General features: G+C 40.1%; 2 protein-coding genes across 4 annotated transcripts in view; one reads left to right on the top strand and one right to left on the bottom strand.

Annotated features, from left to right (window-relative positions):
- flrt1b (fibronectin leucine rich transmembrane protein 1b) overlaps positions 1 to 1,744 on the bottom strand; it is a 34,631-nt gene extending 32,887 nt beyond the window's left edge. The window contains exon 1 of the mRNA XM_079352197.1: positions 1,622 to 1,744. The gene's annotated coding sequence lies outside the window, so the exon portion shown is untranslated. The remainder of the gene's footprint in view (positions 1 to 1,621) is intronic.
- macrod1 (mono-ADP ribosylhydrolase 1) overlaps positions 1 to 14,075 on the top strand; it is a 102,586-nt gene that overhangs the window by 51,991 nt on the left and 36,520 nt on the right. For 2 of the 3 annotated variants that reach the window (XM_079352203.1, XM_079352202.1), the window contains exon 4: positions 7,547 to 7,576. The exons of the other annotated variant lie outside the window; for it this stretch is intronic. In XM_079352203.1, the coding sequence (XP_079208329.1) occupies positions 7,547 to 7,576 (30 nt within the window). The remainder of the gene's footprint in view (positions 1 to 7,546; positions 7,577 to 14,075) is intronic. 3 annotated transcript variants of the gene reach the window in all.

Below are 14,075 nucleotides of genomic sequence, written 5' to 3' on the forward strand. Positions count from 1 at the left end.
ACTTCAAAACAATTGTGTTGAAGGAGTCAAAGTTGTAAAAGTGTTTGGATTGAAGGAATGTAACATTAATACTTGAACTTTTAATTTGGTAATTACTCTCACACATTTCTGCTCACGTGCACAAACTTCAACCCTGCTAATTTATGTTAGCACTAGCTTGATAAGAGTGATAAACAGCTGTCTTGTACCCTATGATCTCTGCAGTTGTGAACCCAGGGTAAAGTATTGTGGAGCTAATTAATCACTTTCATTAGGTCACTTTAAGCTCTAGTTTGAAACCAGACCAGATAAACACAAACTTCTGCTCGTTTTGTGTTAGACAACACCTCACAAATGGATTCTTGAAGCACTTTGTCACAAAGCTGAATACAGTGTTTTTAAAGATGAGACATTGTTTCTCTCTGTTCACTTGGAAGGGTGTAAGTCACAACCTCAGGGTAAAATCACATCTTTATGTTACTGGAGAAAAAGACTACAGGAAGCTTAAAAACACACTTTCAGGGTGAGATTCTGATGATTTGAGAAAAATCAATACAACTCAATAAAACAGGAAGAACAGCAATATAATCAATCAGTATGTGAGAAGTGTATTCCTTATATGATGTATTCAGCTCAGCAGGAGTTATGCATCCATACTAATCTACATGGAGTTTTTGTGTACAGCATACATGTGATTTCCATTTGCACAGAATATAGACCATCTCTATCACCAGATGGATGGCCATTAAAAAAGTGTTTTTATTATTTGTATTTATTGATGTTTGTAGGTCCAGTCTCTTTTCTTTTTCTCTTTTCTTTTCAAAACTGGAATTTTTTAATTCTCTCCAAAGGATCTATTTTGCTATATTATAATTTAATCTTATCTCAGATAATAGAGAAAAACAATGTCTGCTCATAATTTACTTTGGCTTTCTCTCTGCAAGGACCCCAGCAAGTTGATTGACATTCTCAAGTGCCCCAACTAAATGATCGCCAGAAATTAAATGACCCAAAGAGGTACAATGGTGGTGAGGACAAGTGGGTATAGGAGAGAGACAGAGAAGGAGAATGATCAAGATGGGAGGAGGAGGAGGGAGGAGGGGGAGGAGACGGAGGAATACACAAACAGGTTGCTCTGGGGCCTCGGGGAATTTAAAGGGGAGAGAGGGCGCGGAGAGTAAGGAGAAAGAAAAATAAGATGCAGGGCCAAAGAAAGCTAAAATAGAAGACTGGTTTGATGCAAAGGAAGTTCTAGCCTGTTTTCATCATCATCATCATCATCATCATCATCATCATCATCTGTACTCCACACACACACACACACACACACACACACACACACACACACACACACACACACACACACACACATATACAGAATGGCCCAGAGAAGACTATCTTCATTCTGACACATTTAAACACACAGGCAGATTCTCACACATACAGGTGGTTATGTGGTAAAACTCTAAGCCAAACAGCAAATGTACACTTCCATCCCCTCTCTGTCTTAGCCAACTTCTTCCTCCTCTTCTTCTCCAGACCTGCCGGATTTTAATGCATCAACCTATCCAGCCCCCTTTCCCTCTCTTCCTCTTCGTCTGTCTCCCCCTTTTTTTACACCCCCCTCCCTGCGATCACTCACCTCCCGAGAAAGCCAAAGTACACTCCATCTTGTTGTTTTATGTTCCCGGCAAATTTAGTCCAGCGTCTCCCTTCTCCACCCTCAACTCTCTTTCACTTTGTCTCTGTCTCTCTCACTCACTCACTCTCCATCACCCCTCCCTTTCTCTCTCTCCCTCTGCTCCCCTGACACCTTGCGCCCTCCTCCTCCCCAAGTCGACTTAACCACCCTGCTCCTCTCCCCTCCTCTCTCTCTCTCTCTCTGTATGTAGTTGTGTCACCCTGCTCTGATAATTGGTGTGTCTCGGCAGCAGATGCTAGCACGCTTTATTTAGCTGCTTTGTATTAGCTATTCCAATTAGCCACCCAATACCAATAAGAAAAAGAAACTGTTGGTATCCTTGCGCCACAGGAGAAGGGGAGGTGTGTGTGCTTGTCTTTACTCATGCAACAACTGTGGCCAGTGCTCACACACATCTCACACACAGTTACACTTGATGCACACACCTCAGTAAATGGCACATGTGGGTTTTTAACAGATGGTGAAACAGTTTCCCTCGAGTATCCACATTACTCTCGATCTCTCTCCTTCCTCTCTCTCTCTCTCTATAATTAACTAGGTTTCAGTAACAAACCTTTGGGCTTTGTCGTTGCCATGGCTACCCAAACTCTGTCTCGAGTGTGTGTGTGAGTACATGTTTTTTTTTTTTTTGTGTTTGTGTGACCGCTGGAAAGTAAAATGAATGTGCATGCACATGTTTAAGTGTTTGCCCCTTGTGTGTGTGTGTGTGTGTGTGTGTGTGTGTGTGTGTGTGTGTGCGTGTGCGTGTGTGTGTGTGTGTGTGTGGGTGTGAACTTGTGTGTGTGTGTGAACTTGTGTGTGTGTGTGTGTATCCACGTCTCTTTACTACATGGTCATGCATACACATGAGTATTTCGGTTGCGTTGATGCCTCTGTTTCCCCGTGGGGCTCAGAGGCTATCTGTCTACACAAAACAGCAGCATTACGGCATCATTGATAATTTATTGTTGCCTTACGTAATACAATCTTAATAATTATATAATCCCATGAATAAAGATAAAAAGAAAGATGAATTTAAAATTGGGAAATCAAGTACATTTCCTCTCTGTACTTGTTTATAAAAAGGGTACCAGTTTTAAGCATGGATGTGGGATTATAGCTTGTGAATTGGCTGTGCAGCCAACTGTGTTTATCATTATGAAGCCATATATAGTGCTCTTAGCAGCAGACATATACTGTAACACACTGCATGAAGGGTAAGAAATCAACCTCACATTAATGTTTGATAAAAATGTTGTTGTTGTAATTAGTATTTAATTTTATTATTCCAGAACAGTGTCTGCAAACCTAAATAACTGCATTATATTTACAAAAACAATAATAATAATACAAAAACAATACCTACAATTATAATAATAATAATAATAATAATAATATAATAAATAGAGAGAAAAAACAACAACATATATTTAAATTGACATGCACCATGAATTATTCCAATTTACAAACAAAATCAATAACGTATTGATTACCTCAGGATCTCCACCTAATTTTTTAAACACTAGACAAGAGCATTAGTAAGGACTGAGTGTGCCCCAAATCAAGCATGCCTATATGCAGCAGCTGAGTGTCTTCTTTTGAAAGTATTGTTGAGAAAGCACCCGAGAGAGAAGTTGAAATCATTCTCACCTCACTCCCATGTGCACCTTGAAAAACGTTCATATTTTCTCTGACATTCAAGAGTCTAGTCTCGATCAGACTCCCAAAGTTGGCGCAGAAATTATGCATATGGTGATGTTAGGTTTAAAAAAAAGAAAAAGGAAAAAAAAAAAGAAAACATACCTTTGATTTGAAGCATACAGTAAGTTGAGCTCTGGCAGAGTGAATGCATAGTCGGGCCAAAAGTGAAAGTACACTCAACTTTTCCACTGTTTCTTGTATATAAGTTTAGAAAAATGGTTGGAATTTAATTAAGGATGGATTATTGTAATGTAAAAAGTTACAAAGGATGTGGATCTACTACTCTTACTCGTCTTTCAAGATTGTATTGTAATTTTACTCAGAAGCATCAGGGCTCCTTGCAAAGAGGACTACTGCGTTCGCACTACTCACCACTGCACTATTATCTTTTATCAACTAGTCGTGTACACATTAGTCTTTAACTACCTGTTTATATTTTTAGCAAATTTTTATTATTTCATGTTTACATTGTACAGAGAGAGCACAGTCTACCCAAGTTAAATTCCTTGTGTGTTAAACATACCTGGCCAATAAAACTGATTCTGATTCTTCTATGGCATTTACGTGTTTCAACTGATTGGCCATCTGATGCCCCATACAGCTTATTTTTTTTACCAATAGCTTGCTCCAAGCAAGAACTTTTGTTATTACACACGATGCTCTGGATCTCTTGGGATACCTTCTTTCATCATGAAATCTCTTTAAATGTGTAAATAAGTGTTCAATTTCCAAATGATTTTTTTTGTTTGTTTTGTAACACACCAGTTGTAATCCTTAAAAAGTCCCTCCAACATTTGTGCTATTTTTTGTCCTTATTCCTGACTCTCGCTGCCAACCACAGAATGTGCCGCTTCCCACTGAGACATTTCCAGCCGTTACAATGGAGAGTGATTGCAGAAAGGCATTTCTGTGATCTAAAATATCAGATACTGCCAGTCTTTGGTGTCAGTTGCTCAGAGGGAGAGAGATGGACCTTTTTTTTTTTTTTTTTTTTTTTTTAACACAGTTTTTCAGCAGACGTTCATCAGTTTTACTGGGACAAATCCAAACACAGAGGAGGCCGAGATACAAATTGTACACCGATGCCAGCCTCCGTAATCCACAAAACAACACAGCTATAAAATATGTTGAATAACAGGAGAGAAAGGTTTTTTTTTTTTTTGGGAACCGTTAGATGTTCACGGTGTCTGAGTGAGTGCACTCTCTGGGCTTTATTGCTGTGACATTATGGACGTCAAGTGCCAATGATGTAGACACACGGCAGGTAGAAGAAAGCGGTTGTTGGAACACATTTTCACGATGTATCACAGGATAAGTCCTGAAATGCATTAACCATCATAAACTGATACATAACAGTAAAAGCTTCCACGGTCAAATCTTTCATTTAAAGTGCACTTCTCTTGGTTTAAGGCAGCTGCAGGCCCGTTACGAAATCTGTCATCTGTTGAAAATGCCCCATTTGAAAGTCAAGGGGCTTTGGAAAAACTAGAAAACTTCAGCTCAAACATAACGTTTCACCCCTCTGTGATGATTTTGGATTTCTGTAGGAACATAAATGTTGATGCCCAACGTCTCCCACTTTGTTTCTTTGTACTGTTACAGTAGCTCTTCTTAAATGTAGAGTATAATTTATGTGTTTCACACGTTGTAATTTTATACGTCCCATGTGCTGGTTACATGGCATGTAGGAGATTTAAAATTAAATAATCAACAAGATTAAAAATAAAAAAGAAGTTTAATTCTAGTGGTACAAATTAAATAACCAATAAGGATTCACTGGGTCACCACACAGTGAATTTATTTAAAAATGAAATACACACCTATTATATATATTTCTCAATGTTTGCAGATATCAGTTAAACTTCTGATCTTTATTCTGTAGGTGATGCTATTGTTACTTCCTGTTGTAGTACTCTCATGCTTTCAAATGAACAGTGCCATATTTTTCGTTCTACATAGCAACCAGTCAAGCGTATAGTGCAGCAAAAATAAAGTTATAAAACATTCATATATGAAGAATGTACAAATTCAAACTTTTGGAAATAATTCCTGAGCTCCATGTCAGAGCTGAACCATCAGTCAGATTTCTCTCTAATAAGGAAACCCTTCACTTTTTCTGAGGACTTTAGATGTGTTTATATGGCCTGGGGCATTTGAGTCAACATGGCTGAGGATTAACAAGGCCCAGTGTGTGATATACCTCTTACGGACAGCCTGCAGCTAATCAGCAGAGGATGAATGGGAGACTTTCTTGGAGACATTTTATTTGTCTGATTCTGACTTTTTACTTCCTCATGAGATCTTTCAACTCTAAAATAAGCTTTTTTTTATTTAATCCTTTCTCTGTGCTGTTCCACATCTTCAAATAAAAGAACTGAGATATTCACACTGGGAGATGCAAGAGAGACAGTGGTTAACGTATGCAGAGAAGTATAGTGTATGTAGAGACTCAAATTAAGTGGGAATTACAGTTAATGAGGCAGTAGGGAACGGTGAAATGTTTGAGACTAGTGGATTCTTCAGAGAGACAGACTGCTGTGAGATTTAGTCTCTCTAAAACTGTCTGTGTGGGCACCCAGTTGGCACAATGCCCATACTGGCAAAAAGTAACTAAGATGAGAGATGTCCTCTGTGTTTTCTGACGTGACTCTGATAGACATTACGCACTCATCAGATTATCCTAACATGGTCACAGCAGCCAACATTTGAACCACGAGCAAGAAAAGAATTGGAAAACATGATTTCTGAGCTGCGTGTGTTCAGTTGAGACTTTTCTGTGCTGCAGATGTCCTCAGGCTAGCACTGCTGACTTCACAAGTTTATGAATGTGTGGGTGAGAAAAAAACACTTGGATAATGAATATGTCAGAAGCAGCAGCATTATCACCTTTCCAACAATCTCACTCTTTAAACATGTGCAGGGACGTAATGATTTGAGACTCCAAGACTCAGCCTGGTTTTCTGGAATTCATTTTCTTGTTTCCTTGTTGAACAACTGACATTGATCCACTCTCACCGCCTGTGTCTTCTCACAGAGTTGTTTATTTTTTCCTTAGGACTCGTTACACTCAGCACAAGTTCACTTAATAGTTTTGCAGGCAGTGAAGCGATGCGTTCTTACTTTGTGATGTCTCTCAGTCCTCGCTGACAGGACTCCGAGCCGACTGCTTCTTTATCCAAACACAAACTGAGTTGCACCTCCAGTTCCAGATGATGTAATTAAACGGCTAGTTGGCAAACTCCTGAAGCCCTGTGAGCCTTGAGGAAACACACAAACAACCACCACTCTTGTTGAAAAATGCTGACATACACTGTCCTAGCGGACAAATGGGGAGACATACAGTACGTCTCTTTAGTACTGTTGGTTTATCAGCACAGATAAACGCTGACCCTCTCTTCAGGAATCCTGCTATAATTCTTTTTGGATTATGGAGCCGCTCATGATTGTTGTCGGGTCATTACTGATTAAATTAATTGTTACGTGTTGTCTGTTTTTTTATTTTTATATATTCAGAAGTATTTCATGGCTTGCTTACAAATGTTCCTAACATAAAGAACTGGGTTTTTGGTGATTTTGATGTGAATTTGGGGAAATAAACCCCCCTTTGAACTGTTGTTGATTAATCCTCTTATTGTTTATTCCGTTAAATACAATTTCAAATGCTCATCACAACCTGCGAGGGGAGGTGTGTGTGTGTGTGTGTGTGTGTGGGGGGGGGGGGGTACTTTGTTAAGATGGCATCCAAACCAAAAATCTCTTTCAATCTTTTACAATCATATAAACACAAACAAGAATAAAAACCCTGGAACCAGGTGATTAACATTTTTTGTCTGAAAAAAAAAGCACTCAGTGGGACCTTCTGAGTTGCACACTAACTTTACCTTGACTTCACCATTTATTTTCACTTTTCATTTCTGCACGTGATAGTAAGAAAGTCGATAGTTCTCTGAGCACAATGTGATGTGTTTTTGTTCATGTTATGAATTTTGTATTTTTCAACAGTCTGTTACTCAAATATTCTCAGATTGGCAATCACAAGTGATTAAAATAACCAATGAATTTCAAAGCTGATGCTGAATATTTTCTGTCCATTCAACATTTGATGAATTGTTGGTTTATTTCAGCTCTGGTTTTGGTGTCCTCTGGCCTGTTTTTCAGAAATATTTCTTTCTTTTCCGTCTACAGCCAACAAGACTCTGCTGGGAGGAGGTGGAGGTAAGTCAGCACCTGTCTGATCCTTCAGTTTTGTGTGTTTGTCTGCTTGCTAAAATACTTGTTGTAATTCATAGAACAGCCTTGATGTTGCATAAACTCTTCTGTGGATTCTGGATCATTCTCTCTCTCTGTGTGTGTGTGTGTGTGTGTGTGTGTGTGTGTGTGTGTGTGTGTGTGTGTGTGTGTGTGTGTGTGTGTGTGTGTGTGTGTGTGTGTGTGTGTGTGTGTGTGTGTGTGTGTGTGTGTGTGTGTGTGTGTGTGTGTGTGTGTGTGTGTGTGTGTGTGTGTGTGTGTGTGTGTGTGCGCGCGCGTGTGTGTGCGCGCGCGTGTGTGTGCGCGTGTGTGTGTGTGTCTTTGTATGTGTGCCAGTTGATGGTCTGTCCTTCTGTCTGTCTGTGTTTTTCTTTGTATTTAGTGGTAGCCAGGTAGCTCTTTGTTGTGACAGGTGTGCGTTTGCATGCTGAGATGTGTGTGCCCATTTCTGTGAGTGTGTGTGTGTGTTTGTTTGCAGGTGCAATGTCAATAGCTTGTAATTCATGGGTGTGAAGTGCTGTGGATATAAACAGTCATTTTTCAGTGTATTGTTGACTCAGTGCTTTGCGGCGTGTGTGTGTGATGTTGGAAGTCCATGCTCGATCGATACTTGTAATAAATCTGTACAGCTAATGCAGCAACTGCATTCACTAAAATATGTACACGTCCACACACACTCAATTCCCCCGGCCTGTCGGCCTTTATGTTTGTTAATGCGTGCACATTTTGGCAATGCTGCCTTTGCCTGTGATTTTCTTTGTCTTAGTTTTATCAAAGTGTTAGCCTTTCAGCTCTGCTACTTTTAACTTTCCAATTTGAATGTGTATGTTTGGATGCTTAATTTGTGCCTCTCAGTCTCCATGGTAACGTATCAATAGGCACACCTGTGTATGTATGTATGTATGCATGCATATGCATTCATATATTCATCTCAAAGGGAGCCATGTGCATGTTCTGTTGAGCAGTCAGCACACACGCAGGCTCCACCAGCTAAGCCTCAAGCTAAAAGAGAGCTGCACACTCTTGTGTCCTGTTGCTACACTCACACACACACACACACACACACACACACACACACACACACACACACACACACACATGAAGTCAAGCACCTCGATATCTCCAGCTCTGTTTGATGTTTCTTCATGTCTCTGATGGCTCGACAAAGACAGATGGTTTGAAGAGAGGAAGTGAATATGTGTGTGTCAGACTCTGGGCATGTATGCCTCTCAAGTGTGACCATGTTTATGTTGGTCGGCCTGGTTTGGTTATTTTTAAATGTTCATTCAGTTAAATTTAACCTCAACATCTGTTTCATTTGAACAAATTCCACCAAGTGGCTGGAACAGGCTCCATATCCAACAAACACCGTCTGCGTATTTTGTCTGTTTCTTTATAGCACTCTTTTACCACTTTTTCTTTCTGGCTCTGTCAGTTTCTCTCTTCTCTTTCTTATTGTTTTGATTTCCATCTCTATGTCTTTCTCCCCAGCTCTGTCCTCCGGGGTTTGCAAAGGCATAGAGCCTACAGTAGGTGTTAATTAGAGAGAGAGGAGTAAGGGTAGAGAAAAGGGAAAGAATGGAACAAACAAGAAGAGGGAGGGAGAGGATGGTGCGAGCGGGAAGACTAAAGCAGACGGATGGATGCAAGTACAGAATAAAGTGGAAATAAAACACAGATCATTATGTATCCATCTCCATTCACCATAATCTACACAGAGGAACTCTTTCATTCAGCTTCACTGAGATTTTTTTTTCTTATCCTTGGAAGTGAGGCAACAATAGGTCTTTACAGTTCTTTACTACTCACTCTCAAGGGTACCTGGGTAAATGTCACTCGGTAAGATGAAACGCACACCTGCCGACATTGTTTTTTGCACTTCAATCTGGAGTAGTGCTGAGCTCAGGCAGCACATCAACAACACACTCAAGGGCAGGAAATTAACCTTTTTATGTCCACTGGCTGTATTTGCTCATTTATATCAGAGTTTATCTGCCGTTTCACTGCATGGATGGATTTTCCAAACAGAAAAAAAACCTACAGTATATAATGATTGAACATTCAGTCAACCAGACATTTACCAAAAGCCTACTATAAATATCACTAAACACGGTCTATATGTTAGTTTGATCTGGAATATATGCCATGGAAACTTACTGTGAAGCAGCACTCCTGCGGCGATGTTTGTATGTGGTTCTTCTTCTGGGTCACCATATGTCAGTTTGTACATCTGGGAGGTAGAGTGCATAGAAGTGTTATTTTCCCATGTTCACGACCTTCACATAAATGTCATCAACCATCAGTAAAATAAAGGGATCAAAGGCTGGACTTAACACTTTTCAAGCATCAGTAAGAAAAGTTTTAAAAACAGCATTGCTGCTTTGAATGAAAGCTGAATTCTTGACGTTGTCAATTCAGTTCAATAAAAAATGTTCACTTGAGATGCTGACTTTTAAAATCCAATCAGTTTGAAGTCACAGCATGCATTAGAGCCTGATACAAATCGGGGTAAGGAGGTCCATTTGAATATGCTAACACTGCTTGATTCAACAGCTTAAAGCCTCACAGACACAGTGGTTGAATCTTGGTGTGTACTTTAATAAAATAACCACAGTTTATTTTATTTACGGTCTTTGAAAGTACTTTCAGTATATGAAGGAATTGACTCATGTTGGACCGGGACATGGACCCTATTAACCCTCGTTTTCAGCAAAACGACATGTCATTTATTTGCTCTGTGATAATTATTCATCAAAATTGATTTAAAAATGTGCAACATGTCGTCCAAATGAAAGGATGAAGGGTCTTGATATTAGAATTGGACTCATTGAAGAGCAGGATATCCAGGATATCCTCCTCATGTAGTTGTTGTAGTGATGCATATTTCTAATTCACTGTGGTTAAAAAAAAGTGTTCACATCCTGTAATTTAAGATGTGGTGCAATGATTCGCTTCCAAAATGTCTTTAGTTACGGTCACTTCATTTTGATGTCGCTCTCACTACTGAATAGGAGTCTGTCAGGTAATTACTTTCATTCACCCTGGTTAGTCATGAATCACAGGCATCAGTGTGCAGTAGTGATGGCATAGCTTCATGTTTAATTGTATAAAGGAGCCTTTCTTCAACTTTACATTGAGACAGCATGAGGAGGATAATGATAATACATTATATTTGTAAAGCACCTTAAATTTAAAACAAAATCTTAAAGCACCATAAAAACCATATAAAACAATAGAGCAAAGAGTCAGACAAATGCAATCTGGCATAACACATGATCTAAAAGCAGTGATTATAGGGACCTTTTTTTTTTCTTTTTTTTCTTTTTTTTAAATCAGAAAAGGCTTTTCTAAAAAGGAATGTTTTCAAGTCCTTTTTGAAGCAGCGCACTGTCAGTGGCGCTCTCAGATGGCGAGGACGAGTGTTCCACAGCCGTGGGGCAGCAGACGAGAAGGCTCTGTCCCCCGTCGTGCAGAGCTTCGTCCTGGGGTTTGGAGGCAGTTGGCAGATATGAGGTGTCTTAGGATGGATCCGTCAAGTAGGTAGAGCCTGTTGGGTGACTTGTGGCACGGTTTAAACGCTAACTAACTAAGCAGAGGTGCAGTTTCTTAGGCATAGAAGGTATACACATAGAGAGGAATAGAAAAAGTATAATCGGAGCAGCGGCGAACAGACAGCGCCAGCGTACTCTCCCGAGGGTCCTCTGATAACTCTGAAGAGTCAGACTCCAGACTGAGAAGCGAAGAATGTCCAGAAAGTCAATCAGTGCTACCTTACAAATAAAATATTCCACTGCACGGAAAATTCTTTGAGCAAAAGTAAAAAAGCATCAATCTTCCCTCTCGAGTGACAGAAAAGGTTACCAGGAAACTGTGATAGCACACAACCATATAAGAAGTTCTTCTTTTTCATCCATTATTGGGCCTCGTTTTTGCACCCGATACTGCATGAAACTGCTTTTCATTGAGTAGTATAATTTATTTAGATAAGCTACCTGATACTGCTGAGCATACAATAAAGACATTAACAAAAACATTTTTATTTTGCATTATTAATCTGATTATTTTTTAATAGGAGCCAAACTTGACAGTACTTGAGTATCTACAACAGTATGTGCCGATAATTTATTTCCAAAATGATTTTTTTAATTTCTTTTTTTTAAACTCTATTTATCCCCGTGGGGCAATTAGTGCACCAAACAGCGACTCGCATACAGCAATTCGGGGTTCAGTGTCTTGCCCAAGGACACATCGGACATGTTGCTTGCAGGAGCTGGGGAATTGAACCCTCAACCTTCCGGTTTGAGAGACGACAACTGTACACACTGACATTCAGTAACACATTCAGTAAGACTAATTTTAAGTTAATTACAAAAAATAGGACATAAGACAGTACTGCAAGTTCCAAGTTTAGCCTTCTTTAAGTTGACTGTGTGCTGGCTTGGTTGGTGGAACATGAGCCCACATGTTTCTGAGCAGATTGGGATATACTGGGATTTCCAGTATTGCTATATTAATAATCAGATTGTTGCATATTATACCTTTCACATACAATACAAACTTGTAGGAGAAAAAGCAGACTATGCTGTCCAATCAAAGCTCTTATCAGCACTGGTCTATGAAACGGGGATAAATACAAGTACTTCCAAATTGATCTTGTCACCCGCCCGCTCTACCTGAACATTACCCTCCATGACATAGTGAAGACCCCTTTTTCTGGCTTCTGTGTGAAATAAGGCCTTCTGTCCCCAGAGCTCCTGTGCAGCGTCCTGCGATACGCCTCAAAGAAGGCAACTGCCATTGTTTGTTTGGGCAGCGAGCCGATTGTTTGTCCGAGTGTGTGAAGGGGGCCGTGTGTAGTGATAAGTCAATTGCTGTGGTCCTAACATTCAACATTTGAGGGTCAGGTGGAATTTGGCCAATTTATAATGTTCTATCACCATGGGCTGAAAGTATTGATCCATGTCGCCTTCTGCTTCCATGACACAGCCAACCACCAAACTAACTTTTGTTCCTTTATTGTTGTAAAGTATCAAATTGCAGCAGATTTACAGTAATTGATTCAACTGACCAGCCATCTAAGAGCGAAGGGCATCATAGCATCTCAAGAACACCCTGACAAATAGCATGCCATCGCAGCTCCCATCCTAAAAAACAACAAGGAAAAAAACATCAAAAATCAACTTCAACGTAAACCACTTTGTCTCTCTTCAACGATACACGCATATTTCATTGTTCAAACCTCAGGACCACAAGCTTTAGAGATCTCTGCAGTGCATATCCACTTCAGCTTTTACCCTTTAAGCACACTTAAGCACATTTCCACTAAGCGGTCTGGGTCAGTTCGATTCGGTACCGTACCCTTTTATTGGCGGTTCCACTGTCAAAAGTTGGGAATGGTACCAAAATAAGTGATCCGTGCTGTGCTACTTTTTTGGTACCCTTCTGTTGAGGTGCCAAGCGTACCGATCCAGCCCTAAAGGATTCCTCTTATTTATTGTGTCCTGTTCTTCTTTGTTAAACTTAAATGAATAGCGTGCTACACTGTACACTGTATGTATTGAGCTTCTATGATGTCACACTATTTCACAGCGCTCTCCATCTAGCTTACACTGCGCTTATCAAATAATGCTATTGGCTGTGGAAACACAAGCAAACTGCACCAAACTGTACTGAACCAAATCTGACTGTTTAGTGGAAACTGGGCTTCACTGTTATGATAGTGCTGAAAGGAAGAATAGTTACAGCAACTATGCTTTTATCAGACATGTGGAAGACATGCTTCAATTTGAGATAGACGTGAAAAGAGCCAAAACCTGCACTTGAGAATCTTTACAGCAATGCAGCTCCTGTTATTCTACGGCGCCTCCTCAACGTCGCCGATGTGCTGCTCTGGTGTAATAACAAGCTACAGATCAAACCGAGACACGTAGTGACAAACACAGTTGGTATCAGAGATCCTGTTCTGAGTCTGTAGGGACAGTGAGCACAGGATGACAACCAGCCATGAAGGCAGGGTCGGTCTCTTATGGGTTTCTATGGTTTGATACTTACTGATCAAACACACGACCGATGATCACCGCCGAACTTGCATTCACTAACATTTCTTAATTGATATCTTGGAGGGTTGGGTGAACAAACACAGAACCCTTTAACACTGGATAACTTTCAGAGATTAAAAGCCAGACTGCACTGCTTGTGGATAAAAGGAGTAAGAAGACGATAAGCATTTAATCTACCTTCTACTTATGTGTGTGTGTTTGTTGGTTTGTGTGTTCATGCTGGTATTTAAATGGTTGTTTTGCGTCTGAAGACAGACAGTGTATGCATACAATAGGGCATTTAAAAGTGTGTGCATATAACAGTGTGTGGAGCAGTATGCACAAGTGTGCTTGCATCCACCACCAGACCCATCCTAAATGTTGCCTTGGCAACAAGCTGACTGAAGTAAATGAGTGTCCTGGCTCTG

The sequence above is a fragment of the Symphodus melops genome (assembly GCF_947650265.1).
Source record: "Symphodus melops genome assembly, chromosome: 9".
In the NCBI taxonomy this organism is placed as follows: Eukaryota; Metazoa; Chordata; class Actinopteri; order Labriformes; family Labridae; genus Symphodus; species Symphodus melops.